Consider the following 17,177-nt stretch of genomic DNA (forward strand, 5'->3'; position numbering starts at 1 on the left):
CAATTTAAGCTCCTTACAGTAGCATTGAGCCAATTCAAGTTCATTGCAGTGACACTGACCTAATTCAAATTCATTACAATAACACTGACCCAATTCAAGCTCATTGCAGTGACGTTGACTCAATTCAAGTTTATTGCAGTGACACTGACCCATTTCAAGTTCATTACAGTGACACTGACCCAATTCAAGTTCATTACAGTGACAGTGACCCTATTCAAAGTCAATATAGTGTCACTGACCCAATTCAAATTCTTTACAGTGACACTGACCCAATTCAAATTCATTACAGTGACACTGACCCAACTCAAGTTCATTACATTGACATGAACCTGATTAAAATTCATTACAATGTCACTGACCCAGTTTAAGTTAATTGCAGTAACATTGATCCATTTCAAGTTCATTACAATGACACTGATCCAATACAGGTTCATTGCAGTGACACTGACCCAATTCAAATTCATTACAGTGCCATTGAGCCAATTAAAATTAATTACAATGCCACTGACTCAATTGAAGTTCATTACGGTGACACTGACCCAATACAAGTTCAGTACAATGACATTGAGCGAATTCAAGTTCATTACAGTGACTTTGACCCAAGTCAAGTTCATTACAATGACACTGACCCAATTCAAGTTTATTACAGTAACATTGACCCAAGTCAAGTTAATTGCAGTGACATTGACCCAAGTCAAGTTTATTGCAGTGACATTGACTCAATTTAAGTTCGTTACAGTGACATTGACCCAATTCAAATTCATTACAATGATGCTGACCCAATTCAAGTTCATTACATTGACATGAACCCGATTAAAATTCATTACAATGTCATTGACACAGTTCGAGTTCATTGCAGTAACATTGATCCATTTGAAGTTCATTACAATGGCACTGACTCAATACAGGTTCAGAACGGTGACATTGACCCAATTCAAGTTCATTACAGTGACATTGAGCGAATTCAAATTCATTACAGTGACATTGACCCAAGTCAAGTTCATTACAATGACACTGACCCAATTCAAAACAAAAAACTACTGCGGATGCTGGAAATCCAAAACAAAAACAGAATTACCTGGAAAAACTCAGCAGGTCTGGCAGCATTGGCGGAGAAGAAAAGGGTTGACATTTCGAGTCCTCATGACCCTGCTGAAGGTCATGAGGACTCGAAATGTCAACTCTTGTCTTCTCCGCCGATGCTGCCAGACCTGCTGAGTTTTTCCAGGTAATTCTGTTTTTGTTCTGACCCAATTCAAGTTCATTACAGTAACAGTGGCCCATTTCAAGTTCATTACAGTGACATTGACCCAATTCAAGTTTATTGCAGTGACATTGACTCAATTCAAGTTCATTAAAGTGACGTTTACTCAATTTAAGTTCATTACACTGACATTGACCCAATTCAAAATCATTACAGTGACACTGAGCTTATTCAAATTCTTTACAATGACATTGGCCCAATTCAAGTTCATTACAGTAACATTGACCCAATTCAAAATCAATATAGTGTCACTGACCCAATTCAAATTTGTTACAGTGACACTGACCCAACTCAAGTTCATTACATTGACGTGAACCTGACTAAAATTCATTACAATGTCACTGACCCAGTTTAAGTTCATTGCAGTAACATTGATCCATTTCAAGTTCATTACAATGACACTGACCCAATACAGGTTCAGTGCGGTGACATTGACCCAATTCAAGTTAATTGCAGTGACACTGACCCAATTCAAGTTCATTACAGTGCCATTGAGCCAATTAAAATTAATTACAATGCCACTGACTCAATTGAAGTTCATTACAGTGACACTGACCCAATATAAGTTCAGTACAGTGACATTGACTCAATTCAAGTTCATTGCAGTGACACTGAATCAATTCAAGTTCATTACAGTGACATTTACCCAATTCAAATTCATTACAATGACACTGACCCAATTCAAGGTCATTACATTGACATGGACCCGATTAAAATTCATTATAATATCACTGACTTAGTTCAAGTTCATTGCAGTAACATTGATCCATTTCAAGTTCATTACAATGACACTGACCCAATTCAAGTTCATTACAGTAACACTGACCCAATACAAGTTCATTACAGTGACATTGAGTGAATTCAAATTCCTTATAGTGACATTGACCCAATTCAAGTTCATTACAATGACATTGACCCAATTCAAGTTCATTACAGAAACAGTGATGCATTTCAAGTTCATTACAGTGACATTGACCCAATTCAAGTTTATTGCAGTGACATTGACTCAATTCAAGTTCATTAAAGTGACATTGACTCAATTTAAGCTCATTAGTGACATTGACCCAATTCAAATTCATTACAATGACACTGACCCAATTCAAGTCCATTACATTGACATGAACCCGATTAAAATTCATTACAATGTCACTGACCCAGTTCGAGCTCATTGCAGTAACATTGATCCATGTCAAGTTCATTACAATGACACTGACCCAATACAGGTTCAGTACGGTGACATTGACCCAATTCAAGTTAGTTACAGTGACATTGACTCAATTCAAATTCATCACAATGACACTGACCCATTTCAAGTTCATTGCAGTGACACTGACCAAATTCAAGATCATTACAGTGACATTGAGCCACTTAAGATCCTTTACAATGACACTGACTCAATCCCAGTTCATTACTGTAACATTGACCCATTTCAAGTTCATTGTAGTGACACTGATCGAATCGAGGTTCACTACAGTGACAGTGACCCAATTCAAGTTTATTGCAGTTACAATTAAGCCAATTAAAATTAATTACAATGACACTGACCCAATTCCAGTTCATTTTCATAACATTGACCCATTTCAAGTTCATTACAGTAGCATTGACCCAATTCAAGTTCATTGCTGTTACACTGACCCAATTCAGGTTCATTACAGTGAAACTGACCCAATTCACATTCTTTTCAATGACACTGACCCAATTGATGTTCATTACAGTGACAATGACCCAATTCAAGTTCATTACAATGACACTGACCCAATTCAAATTCTTCACAATGACACTGACTCAATTCAAGTTCATTACAGTGACATCAACCAATTAAAATTCATTACAATGACACTGAACCAATTCAAGTTCATTACAGTGACATTGACCCAATTGAAGTTCATTACGGTTGCATTGACCCAATTCAAATTCATTACAGTTACACTGATCCAATTCAAGTTAACTACAGTGACATTGACCCAATTCAGGTTTATTACAATGACATTGAGCCAATTGATATTCATTACTATGACACTGACCCAATTCCAGTTCATTTTCATAACATTGACCCATTTCAAGCTCATTGCAGTGACACTGACTCAATTCAAGTTCATTACAGTAACATTGACCCAATTCAAGTTCATTGCAGTGACATTGACCCAATTCAAGTTCATTGCAGTGACACTGACTCAATTTAAGTTCATTACAGTGACACTGACCCAATTCAAATTCTTTACAGTGACTTTGATCCAATTCAAGTTTATTACAGTGACATTAAGCCAATTAAAAATTCATTACAATGACACTCACCCAATTCAAGTTCACCACAGTGACATTGACCCAATTCAAGTTCATTTCAATGACATTGACCCAATTCAAGTTCATTGCAGTGACACTGACTGAATCCAGGTTCACTACAATGACATTGACCCAATTCAAATTCATTTCAATGACACTGACCCAATTCAAGTTGATTGCAGTGACATTGACTCAATTCAAGTTCATTCCAGTGACATTGACTCAATTTAGGTTTATTACACTGACATTGATCCAAATCTAATTCATTACAGTGACATTGACTCAATTCAGGTTTATTGCAGTGACATTGAGCCAATTGAAATTCATTACAATGACACTGACACAATTCAAGTTCATTACTGTCGCATTGACCCATTTCAAGTTCATTGCAGTGACACTGACCCAATTCAAGTTAATTACAGTGACACTGACCCAATTCAAGTTCTTTGCAGTAACACTGACCCAATTCAAGTTAATTACAGTGTCACTGACCCCATTCAAGTTCATTTCAGTGATATTGACCCAATTCAAGTTTATTGCAGTTACATTAAGCCAATTAAAATTAATTACAATGACACTGATCCAATTCATGTTCATCACAGTAACATTGACCCAATTCAAATTCATTACAATGACACTGACCCAGTTCAAGTTCATTACAGTAGCATTGACCCACTTCAAGTTCATTACAATGACACTGACCCAATTCAAGTGCATTACATTACACTGACCCAATTCCAGTTCATTTTTGTAACATTGACCCATTTCAAGTTCATTGCAGTGACACTGACCCAATTCAAGTTCATCACAGTGACACTGACCCACTTCAAGTTCATTAAAGTGATACTAACCCAATTCAAGCTCATTACAGTGATAATGACCAAATTCAAGTTCATTGCAGTGACTTTGACCCAATTCAAGTTTATTGCAGTTACATTGAGCCAATTAAAATTAATTGCAATGACACTGACCCAATTCATGTTGATTACAGTAACATTGACCCAATTCATGTTGATTACAATGACACTGACCCAATTCAAGTTCATTACAGTAACACTGACCCAATTCAAGTTCATTACATTGACACTGACCCAATTCAAATTCTTCACAGTGACACTGACCCAATTCAAGTTCATTACAGTGACATTCACCCAAGTCAAGTTTATTACAGTGACATTAACCAATTAAAATTCATTACAATGACACTGACCCAATTCTTGTTCATTGCAGTGATGCTGACTCAACTGAAGTTCATTACAGTTGTATTGACCCAATTCAAATTCATTATAGTTACACTGACCCAATTCAAGATCATTACAGTGATATTGACCCAATTCAAGTTCATTACAGTGACATTGACCCAATTCAAATTCATTACAGTGACATTGACCCATTCCAAGTGCATTACAATGACATTGACACTTTTCACGTTCATTGCAGTAGCATTGACCCATTTCAAGCGTATTACAGTATCACTGGTCCATTGTCTCACCTATGGGTCCTTGTGTCAACAACTAAGAAAGTACAAGCATTCTTTTAAATAGTTCCTAAAACTGTCCAGACACTAGCTTTACTGTATTTTGTTTCCCAGATGAGGAATTGTTAAATAATCTGTGACAAGGAAATATGCCTTGCAGAGTTAGCTTTGCCTTAAAGGGCTAGCATCATGGTGATGCAGTGCCTCATTGTCCTTTACTGTGGTAATTAAATAGAGAAGGGCTCATTTTCATCTCAGTTGTTTCTATTGCAATAAATTCCAGATCTATATCCTTAGTCCATCGAACTTTTTATGAGCAGCGCTAAAAAATTAGTGGTTAGAATATTTGCTGTAGTACAGACTCACTGCCTGCAGCCGTAATGGCAGTGGCATTCTAGGAACGTGCCTGTCCAATAACTCCCTCAGGGAGCGACAGTTGTCTTTAAGCTAACTTTTAATATAGCGCACAGTCATGTACTTTCACAAGTCCTGCCCTGGTGCCCTGGTGTCCTGGTAGAGGTACCTCAGGTTAGAGAAAATGTTTTCCTTGGCTGTGTTCTCTGGCACCAAGCAGTACTTGATAAAGAGTAACACAGACCTTGGTTAGTTAGTTCACAGTAGTAATAAGGTAATAATAGTGATAAAGGATAACATGTAACTTGGCCAGTTAGAACAAGATAATAAAGTAATACTAATGATAATGGGTAACATATGCATTGGTTCACTAGACCAAGGTAATAATCAGTAATATTAGTGATAAAGGGTAAAGTATACTTTGGTTGTTAGAAAATATTAACCCAACCTTCATTTGTATTGTAAACTGGAAAGTTCAACTTCTTTTCGTACTGTCTGATCCGAGTTATAGTAAAACTATAATTAGGTTTCTCTTACTGGGGAATGGATAATGTTCGTGAATTTTCTTTTGAAACAAACTGATGGTAATTCATGAGTCAATCATAAATTGTTTTTGTTATTTGTTTAACACATCCTGTTAGCCCTTATTTAGGACCTCAGAAAAAAAATGTAGGGAATATTGCTGCTCTGCCCATCAGCCACCCCCAGCAAAGGTACAGCATTATCACAGAAACATTGAAAGATTTTTGGCACAGACATTAGGCCATTCAGCCCATACAGATAAAAGTTTCCTCCCTAGTGTGTTATTAATCTTTCCCAGGACAGGTACAGCACGGGTTAGCTACAGAATAACGCTCTACACTGCCCCATGAACACTACAGGTAGTGTTAGATATAGAGTAAAAACTCTGCTCCAACACGTCCTTCAAAACCCTGCTCAAATCATCAATGTTACATTTTGCCACTTTGAGTCTCTGGGTGAGATTGCCAAGTAGCTGAATTAGGGGTGGTTTTGTCCTGATACTCACTAGGAACTGGTTCAAGTGGTTCAAGCTCAAGTGGGGAGGTTCTCACTGTCATATTCCTGGTGCAACACCAAGATTATATCATCATTTAATAGGGAAATTTGAAAAGGAAGAATATCAGAGTTTATGGGTATAAGACAAGGAGTGGGATTAGAGTGGACAGCTCAGGTCAGAGACCTAGCAGCAGCATGGCAAAATGGGCTGAAGGGCCTCTTTCCTGGCTGTAGCATCTGTGGTTTTGCTTCATTATGGCACTCGGTATCTCAAACAACAAGAACAGCAAGTTGTCATCTTTCTGAATAGATTGAAATGGCTGCATTTATTTCCCATAACAGTGACTCTCTTTACCTTGCAGGCCTGCACCAATTTCAATGACAGCGGAGCCTGTGTTATTCAGTGTCCCTTGCCATTCTTTTACAACACCATAACGTTCCAGGTGGAACCGAATCCCAATGCCAAGTATACATATGGAGCATTCTGCGTCAAAAAATGCCCACGTACGTGCACCAGCATGAAGGGCCTCCTGTGGCCTCTGTGTGGATAAGTATAAAACTTCTCAAGTTGTTGTGCCATGGATGCAGTGATAGTGGGTGTTTCTGGGAATGCGTTGGGTTCAGTACCAAATATGATCGTGAGCTGATTGTACTTTTGAAGTGGTTGATTATTTCTGTTTCCTGCCCCTATGTGTATCTCAGATTTTCAGTTGGGCAGCTGGAATTAGGAGAAGGGGGTTCTCCCCCAAGCTTGCTTCATTGAGCATGTGTATAAGAGCCATGCCACAAGGAGTGTGGGTGGATGATCAAGGTGTTGACTCTCTTTCTGGCTCCCTCAGCCAATGGTTTCTTGCTTGGGAGCACAGGGTCACAGAATAAACTCTATAATCAATCAGCGGTACATGACAACACAACATGCTGGAGAGTAATCCATCCCCCAACATGGCATTTCTGTTCACATTCTTTTATAAAGATGGTACCAAAACTCAGATTACAGCTGTCAGGGAAGACTAAACAGGTTGGGCGAGATTTGCCTCTCCATCTTGTTTCTCCCAAGTTGCATCACTTCACACTTATCCACATTAAATTGCATCTGCCCATATGATGCCCATTTTAGTCTGGGTTTCTGGATCCTCCTGAAGTCTGCTACTATTTGCTGCAAGCTGGCAAACTTTGTGTCATCCACAAACTTTGAAATTGTGTTCCTTATATCAAAGCCCAGGTCATTTATATATATCAAAAAAAGTAATGGTCTTAACATGGGGACCCTACACTTGTAAGTTTTTAGGTTTTTTTTTAAACTTTAGATTTTGGGAATAAAGGAAGCAAAAGAGGTAGAAAAGCAAAGACCTTTCAGGAGGTAATTCTAGAGCTTATGGCCTAAATAATAGAAGCCATGGCCGCCAAGAGCAAAGCAATGAAAATTGAGGATGTGGAAGTGACCGAAATTGAAGGGTTGTAGGGCTGGAGGAGGTTTCAGAGATCACATGGGGAAAAAAACTTTCATTTCAATCATTCTTTATCAGGTGAACTTTGAGCTGAGGCATTTTTAATAACACTGAATATCTTTCTTATAATGCATGGAATATTCTCTACTGCAAACACTGTGTCAGCTGAAGTGTTGAATGGATTGTTAACCTCAACATCGAACTCACCTTTAAGAATAAGTGTGAGGAGCTCATGGACTTCCTTGTCACTAAGATTAAGACCATCCAATCAGCTGTCTCTGCTCCATCCCTCCCTTTATCTATCCAGCTTGGCCAAACCTTTTCTATATCTCCCCCCACCCTAGCCCTGAACTCACATTGTTTCTCTAGTTTCTCTCCTATCTCCTCTCATGCCCCATCTGAGCTCACCTTGTCCATGAAACCCACCTCCATTCCATCAACCCTATTCCCACCAAACTACTGACCATCCAACTTCCCCTCAGGTGCCTATGTTAGCCGTCATTGTTAATGGTTCTCTCCCATTGGGCGTTGCCCCTCTCTCCTTTAATTCTGCTGCCATCACCCCTTTTCTTAAAAAAAATCAACCCATGACCCCACTGTCCTTGCAAACTGCTGCCCCATCTTGAACCTCCCTCTCCTCTCCAAAGTCCTTGAATGTGTTGTCGCTTCCCAAATTCATGCCCACCTATTCATGGACATGTTTGCCATGTTTGAATCCCTCCAATCAGGTTTCTGCCCTGACCGCAGTACCAAAACAGCTCTTATCAAACATCCTATGTGACTGTGACAAAGGTAAACTTTCTCTCAACATTCTTCTAGATCTGTTTGTAGTTTTTGACCCAGTGACCACACCATTCTCCTCCAACCCCTCTCCACAGTTGTCCAGCTGGTATGGACTACTCTCACCTGGTTTCATTCTTATTTATCTAATTGGAGTCAGTGATTCACTTGCAATGGCTTCTCCTCCTGCCCTGCACCGCTATCTCTGGTCTCTCTCAAGGATCGATCCTTGGCACCCCCCCTCCTATTTCTCGTCTGCATGTTACCCCTCGGCAACATAGTTTGAGAGTTTTCAAATGTACACTGATGACACCCAAATCTATCTCATCGCCATCTCTCTCAACTCCTTCACTGTTGCTAAATTGTCAGACTGCTTATCCAACATGCAGTACTGGATGAACAGAAATTTCCTCCAATTAAATATTGGGAAGACTGAAGTCATGGTCTTTGGTGTCTGCCCTAAACACCGTTCCCTAACTACCAACTCCATCCCTCTCCCTGGCAACAGTCTGAGACTAAACCAGATGGTTTGCAATCTTGGTGGTACATTTGACCCTGAGATGAGCTTCTGACCACATGTCTGCACCTTCACTAAGACTGCCTATTTCCACCTCTGCAGCAATGCTCAACATCACCCTGTCTCAGCTCATCTGCTGCTGAAGCCCTCATCCATTCCTTCATTACCTTTACGCTTGAATATTCCAGTGCACTCCTGGCTGGTCTCCCACATTCTACTCTACATAAGCTTAGGGTCATACAAAACTCAGCTGTCTGTGTCTTAACTCACGCCAAGTTCCCTTCACATATCGCCCCAGTGCTTGCCTTTCTGGTTCTAGGGTCAGGGATGTCACAGAGTGACTGCAGGACATTCTTCTGGGGGAGAGTGAACAACCAGAGGTTGTGGTCCATATTGGTACCAACGACATAGGTAGGCAGAGGGCTGAGGTCCTGAAAGCAGATCTTGGAGTTAGGGAAGAAATTAAAAAGCAGAACCTCAAAAGCTGTAATCTCAGGGCTACTCCCAGTCCCACGCGCTAGTGAGCGTAGGAATTGGAGGACCGAGTGATTGAATACATGGCTGGAGAATTGGTGGAGGAGGGAGAACATCAGATTTCTGAGGCATTGGGATCAGTTCTGGGGAAGGTGGGACCTGTACAAGACAGATGGGTTCCACCTTAGCAGGACTGGGAATGACATCCTCGTAGGGAGATTTGATACTACTGTTAGGGAGAGTTTAAACTACATTGGCATCAGGGTGGGAACCTGAGAGGGAGCTCAGGCTGGAGGGAAGCAAAACTGGTAACAGGAAGTAGAAAAGTAGTAAGCAAAATTAGAAGGCAGATGAAGTGAAGGCAAGCATCAGATAGGATCAGAATATGGAATAATGTTAAAAAGACAAAGTTAGGGACACTCTATCTGAATGCACATAGCATTCACAACAAGGTGGATGATTTGAAGGCACAAATAGAGGGAAATGGGTATGATTTAATTGCCATTACAGAGATGTGGTTGCAAGGTGACCAAGACTGGGAACTGAATGTTCAAGGATATTTGTCATTTAAGAAGGACAGGCAAAAAGGAAAGGGAGGTGGAGTAGCACTCTTAATAAGGGTCTTAGATCAAAGGATCAAGATGTACAGTCACTTTGGGTAGAGCTAAGAAACAAAAAGGGGCAGCAAACGTTGGTGGAAGTTGTTTATAGGCCACCAAAATATGGTGGTAATGTTAGGCACAGTATAAATCAGGAAATTAAAGCTGCATGTAACATGGGTAATACAGTAATAATGGGTGACTTCAATTTACATATAGACCGGGTAAACCTAATTACCACTAATGCTGTGGAGGCTGAATTCCTGGAGTGTGTACAAGATGGGTTTCTGGAGTAGCACGTTAAATAACCAAATAGGAATTTGGCTATTTTAAATTTGGTACTATGTCATGAGAAAGGGCTAACTAATAACCTTGCTGTAAAGGAGCCTTTGGGAAATAGTGACCACTATATGAGAGAATTTTACATTAAGTTTGAAAGTGTTAGAGCTCATTCTGAAACTAGGGTCTTAAATCTGAACAAAGGAAATTATGAATGTGTGAAGGGCAAATTGGGAAAATAAACACTTTGCCAGTAGACAGGCAATGGCTAGTATTTAAAGAAGTATTACATGGTCTACAACAAATATACCTTCCTCTAAAACACAAAAACCCAACAGGAAAGGTGAATCAACCATGGCTAGCGAAAGAAGTTAAAGATTACATTAGGCCAAAGGAAGTGGCCTATAAGATTGCCAGAAAAAGTGGTGAGCCTGAGGATTGGGATCAATTTAGAATTCAGCAAAGGAGGACCAAGAAACTGATAAAGAAAGGGAAAGAGAATATGAATGCAAACTAGCAAGAAACATAAAGGTGGGCTGTAAAAGCTTCTTTAGGTTTGTGAAAAGGAAAAGACTAGGACAATGTGGGCTCATTACAGGCAGAGACAGAAGAATTTATAATGGGCAATAGGGAAATGGTGGAGAAACTAAACAATTACTTTGTGTTTGTCTTCATGGAGGAAGATGCAGAAAATCTCCCAGAAATACTAGGGAATCAAGGGACTTGTGAAAATTGGATTGAAGGTTGATAATTCCCCTGGACCTGATGAGCTACATCCCAGAGTGTTGAAGGAGGTGGCTATAGAGATAATGGATGCATTGGTGGTTATCTTTCAAAATTCACTAGATTCTGGAAAGGTTCTGGAAAGTAGCAAATGTAACTCCGCTATTTAAGGAGGGAGGGAGAGAGAAAATTGAGAACTACAGACCTGTTAGTTTGAGATCAGTAGAAGGGAAAACGTTAGAATCCATTAGAAAGGATGTGATAATGAGACACTTGGAAAATAATGATATGAGTGGGCATAGCATGGGTTTATGAAAGGGAAATCATGTTTGGCAAACCTGTTAGAGTTTTTTGAGGATGGTACCTGTAGCATAGATAAAGGGGAACCTGTGGATGTGGTTTATTTGGATTTACAGAATCCTTTTGATAAGGTCCCACACAGGAGGTTAGTAAACAGAATTAGAGTACATGGGATTGGGGGTAATATATTGGTTATGGATTGAGAATTGGTTAACAGACAGAAAACAGAATGTAGGAATAAATGGGTCATTCTTAGGATGGCAGGATGTTACTAGTGGGGTACCGCAAGGATCTGTGCTGGACCCACAGCTGTTCACAATCTATATAAATGATTTGGATGTGGGGGCCAACTGTAATATTTCCAAATGTGCCGATGACACAAAACTAGGTGGCAATGTAAGTTGAAGGCGAAGTGAATTGAATGGGCAAGAACATGGCAGATGGAATATAACATGAATAAGTGTGAAGTTATCCACTTTGGTTAAATGGTGAGATGCTGGGAAATGTTGATGTCCAAAGGGACCTGGGTGTCCTTGTTCATAACATGCTAGCATGCAGCTGCAGCAAACAATTAGGAAATGGTATGTTGGCCTTCATCGCAAGGTGATTTGAGTACAGGAGCAAAGATGCTGTGCTGCAATTGTATAGAGCCTTGGTGAGACCGCACCTGGAGTATTGTGTACAGTTTTGGTCTCCTTAACTAGGGAAGGATATACTTGCCATGGAGGGATTGCAATGGAAGTTGACAAGACTAATCCCTGGGATGGCAGGATTGTCCTATGAGGAAAGATTGAGGAGACTGGGCCAGTATTCCTTAGGGTTTTGAAGAATGAGAGGTTCTCTGTGAAACTTACAAAATTCTTACATGGCTGGACAGGGTAAATGTAGATAGGATGTTTCCCCTGGCTTGTGAATCTAGATCCAGAGGGTGCAGTCTCAGAATGAAGGGTAGGCCATTTAGGACTGAGATGAGGAGAAATTTCTTCACTCAGAGGGTGGTGAATCTTTGGAATTCTCTACTCCATTGAGCATGTTACAGACAGAAGTTGATAGATTTCTGGATACTAATGACATCAAGGTATACGGAGATAATGTGGGAAAGTGGCATTGAGGTATTTAGCCATGGCATTCAGCCATGATCAAACTGAATGGTGGATCAGGCTTGACAGGCCAAATGGCCTACTCCTGCTCCTACATTCCTAATATCTTCTCATGTGGCTTGGTATCATACTTTGTTTTATAATGCTCCTGTGGAGTGCTTTGGGACGTTTAATTGCGTTAAAGTCTCGATATAAATATAAATTGTTGTTTGATTTTATCTGATGAGATTAGTTGCAATCAAATCTTCTGATGCAGCTCTCTTGGTCTAACTCTCACTCTCTGTTTTTCTGTATCTCTCACTTGGTTGTCTCTCTGTTTTTCTCTCTGAACCTCTCTCTATTTGTTTGTCTCCTTCTATATCTCTCTTGCTTCATCTCTTTCTCTATCTCTCTATCCTTATTTATTTCTTTATCCATCTATCTCACCCTATTTCTGGCCATTTGTCTCCCCTTCAGTATTTCAATCTTTATCTGTCTCCATGATCAATGTCTGTCTCCTGCTTTGTCCCTCCCCTTTCCCTCCTCTCTGTCTCTTGAAAAGTTAATTTTATGTTTGTCCAAAGATATAGATTAATTTTCAAACAGAACTTCCACTAGAAGATTTGTTGTCAGAAGTATGAATGTGTTTGCATTGTGTCTACATTGATGTGAGTGTCCGTCTGTCTGCATGTGTATGTTTATGTAATGTGTGTTTATACATGCCTGTATTTGTGTGTGTGTGTCTGTTGGTGGGGGGGGGGGGGGGGGGGGGGAAGCAGAGGGGGTTGCGGTCTATGTATGTCTGCATACGTGTGTATGGGGGCCTGTGAAATGCATGTGCATCTTTGTGTGTCTGTTTGTGAGCGTGTGCTTGTGTAATGTGTGTGTGTTTGACTGTATGTGTGGAATGTTTGTGTAGGTCTGTGTATGTCTGTATATGTCTATGTCGTTTTACAAATGGAGTCCTTCATTTGAAAACTCTCACATAAGGCATGCACAGCCTCACCAGAGATGGGCACAGCTTATTGTCATCTTGAGGACCTGGTTTTACTATCTGTCAGGGACATTATCAATTTGTTATCAATCTTTACATTATACCACTGATAAAAACATTGATCCTTGACTAAATCCATCAAGGAAAACAAATGACAAGATCACATGCTGGTCGCTGCATGTCACAGTGCACTTGTTCCAGTTATGGATTTTCTCTCAGTCATCATTTAAAAAAAAATTTTGTTTTTCGCTTTTCCAATTTGCGTCTTTTGCTGAAGGTGCTGCCTCTCGATGCTGGAATATGATTCCATGAGAGAGCCTGATTGCCCATTTTGCATGTTTCTAGACAGTGGGCATTGGCAGACTCTCTGTTTGCATGGGACCTGAGCTTGTCCTCAACTGTCAGGAGCATGTAGCCTGGTTGACCCTGCCCCAAGGCATTGAGGCTGATTTGAGGATATTTCTTGAACCCTCCCTCCCCTACCCCCCACTGCCAACCTCCCATCACCCCCTTCTCCTTCACAGATTGAGATCAGCTAACTGAGCATTGAGCAGAATCACTGGGATTCTCAGCTCTGTTATATGTTCCCTTTACCAACAGAGCCATTGGAAGAGTTATCTATTTTTGACACAATACATTTCTGTTATTTAATGGCTACAAATCAGCCTAATAGTGGGTGCTTGTTTTGAACATTCACAGATAGTTTCTCTGCTATCAGGTATTTTGTGCAATATTCTAAACCTCACTCTTAAAAATAGATTTCCACTACTTCATCGCCCTTGATCTGCAAACTTGTGGAGGTGTGCAATCCAGAGATCGAATTGTGCTGTGTGATATCAATAATGTACAAATTGGATAAGATCTTTGTTAAAGTCACAAATTGCTGGAAAACTCTCAGCTGGTCAGGCAGCTCTAGTGGAGAGAGAAACTGAGTAAATATTTCAGGTCAGTGAAAACAGAGTTAATATTTCAGGTTGGTGAAAACAGTTAATATTTCAGAGTTAGTATCTATATTAACATAAACAGAGTTAATACTTCAGGTCGGTGAACAGGAAGATTTGGCTTTTGTCTTAGTGTAGTTAGTTGAGTCCATCCACCTGTGTGAACAGATTCACTACTAATATTCGTCACAATTTTCCAGCTTCAGTGACTATAATTCCTACTTCTAACAAACTGGGAAAATCTGACTTGCTCCACCATTGTGTAGGGAAAGGCTTGAATGTGAAATGATGTAATAAATTTCCCTACCATTCATCAAATGGGGCACAGGTCATAGGTAGGTCTTCAACAATAGAGTCCTAATTCTCTGGTTCTTGTTCCCATGTGGGTGGCCACTGGGAGAGCAGGGTCAGGGGATTTATCCCCAGTCCTGTCATTTACTAGTGTTTTTATCAGCAAACCAGCAAAGTTCAGGAAACAATCCTGTTAGATATGATATTCGGTGCCAAGAATTAGGTAAGAAATTGAGCTCAGAATATAGGCTGCTTGCAAAATTATGGTAAATGTGGCACCGGATGCTGCTGCTTACACTGTGTCATATGTGCCACTGAACTTTATAATGATGATGGAGGTGGCTTCCAAAAATCTGGCCTGGGGTACCGTGGTATACTGATGGGTAGCGAAGAACTTTTTTATTTAGAACCTTAACGGAATAAACCTGTAAGAATGTCCAGATATGTTAAAGAACTGGAAACCTTCACTCCCCTTGCAGATAACTTTGTGGTGGATCACAGCTCTTGTGTACGAGCATGCCCGAGCAACAAGATGGAAGTGGAAGAAAATGGAATCAAAGTGTGCAAACCCTGCACGGATATTTGCCCCAAAGGTAATTCTCATTTTAGGAGTGTTGAAACCCCCACCCCTTAGCAGACCAGAACCAAGGCTGATCCTACCTTATTTGAGAAGACTGTGGTGTAAATGTAAACAATGATTAAACCACTCCTTCCTTTAAAATCCCATCTTTTGCTCTCTGGAAAGGAGTGACTCCTTGCTGCCAGAGTCTGTCCAGCACCTCACATAGCACCTCCGGCTTGTGAATCTAATCATGGAACGTCCACCATTGACCTGATCGTCAATCCCAGCCTTAGCCACAAGTGCCTTTCCAGCAGGGGTCACTAGATGTCAGGAACAGAAATCCTGGGCCGAATTTTAGTTCCAGCGTCCTGATCCTGAAGCCAGGCTGAATTCTGGGTCGGGAACTCAGAGGTGGCCATGGCAGGACCATAGAGGAGGTGTTCAGGGAGGTGGTCAATTAAGAGGCTGCCCCCGGGATGGCAGGTGGGCTTCATGGGCGGGATGATAAATGGGAGTTCCTGAGGCTCTGTGTGGCAGCCTCACTGGGAGAGGTAGGTGCTGTCACTGCAGATGTGTGACCTTGAGGTCGCCTCAAGATGAAGACCTGCCACCCTGAAATAGGCTGGAGGAGGGAAAATTTCGACAGACCAGAATGCCGGCTAGTAGCGAGTAATTGTCGGTATGCTCACCTCTAAACCTGCCTCTGGCTTGGGATGAAAATTCAGCCCCGTGAATTAGAAGGCCTTAGCCAGGTTGATGGTAGTGACCTCAATGCCAGTGGCTTACCAGGTGAGTGCAAGGGGAGGAGTTGACCAGGACTGTAGCTTCTGACCATCCCTTCTTTCAGGCCAACTTTGTATTGTGTTAAAGATAATTGTCCCAACTCGAAGCTAAGGTGAGGTTCAGCCAGGCACAGGAAAAGAAAAGACTGGAACAATGGGAAAGGTGTTATAATGGGTAATGCTACTGCCCAGAGTATGAATCAGTCATACCAACCAGAGATTCCACATCGAAATCTCAGCTGAGGCAACAGTAAGAGCTGTGCTATTGGCCTTTGTACTTCAGGGCTAAGAAGGTGTAATTTTTCAGGGTTCCTGTAAGCTAGTTAACTTTTTAAGGCAAGCGGAGATCAAGTGACAGTGGGATTGACTAGGTGCAGTCTAGGCTTGTAAATAAAGAACAACGAATTAGATCAAATGCCATAGGATTGTCTGTCCAGCTATATTTCTGCATGTGTCAGTGCCTTTTGAGAGGGAAAAGAAGAGAGAAGAAGATTAGAAAAGGCAAGGCTACATAAAACAGACAACAGACAAAACAAATAACATGCAATAGATTAAAATTCTTGGGAATGGCACATGCTTCCTGTAAGCAGCACACTTACTGATTCCCTGTCAGACTTCAACATATTCTTTAATTCACCATCAGATAAAAAGTTAAACCAAGGCTCTCTCAAGTTAAAGATCCCCTGACACTTTTCTAAACAAGAGCAATAGAGTTGTCCCCAGTGTCCTGATCAATAATTATCCCTCAACCAACATCACCAAACACAGATTATCTGGTCATTATCAATTACTATTTGTGGGGCCTTCCTGTGCACAAATTGGCTGCCATGTCTTCTACATTACAACAGTTGACTACTCTTCAAAAGTATATATTACTTTGCAACATTCTGAGGTTGTGAAAGATGCTATATAAATACAAGGCTTTTTCTCCTTTAACATTTCTGATACATGCGCCTTGAAGCTAAAGCTCCCAACTGGAGCACTGCATCTAAAAATAATTCCTGAAGTGTCAG

The 17,177-nt window shown here is 40.6% G+C and overlaps 1 protein-coding gene across 1 annotated transcript in view; it reads left to right on the plus strand.

Annotated features, from left to right (window-relative positions):
* The window catches only part of LOC144686417 (receptor tyrosine-protein kinase erbB-4-like), a 974,945-nt gene that overhangs the window by 569,643 nt on the left and 388,125 nt on the right, over nt 1–17,177 (plus strand). The window contains exons 7-8 of the mRNA XM_078551583.1: nt 6,758–6,899; nt 15,300–15,413. Of these exons, the coding sequence (XP_078407709.1) occupies nt 6,758–6,899; nt 15,300–15,413 (256 nt within the window). The remainder of the gene's footprint in view (nt 1–6,757; nt 6,900–15,299; nt 15,414–17,177) is intronic.

Source organism: Cetorhinus maximus, chromosome 11 (genome assembly GCF_964194155.1).
Source record: "Cetorhinus maximus chromosome 11, sCetMax3.hap1.1, whole genome shotgun sequence".
NCBI lineage: Eukaryota > Metazoa > Chordata > Chondrichthyes > Lamniformes > Cetorhinidae > Cetorhinus > Cetorhinus maximus.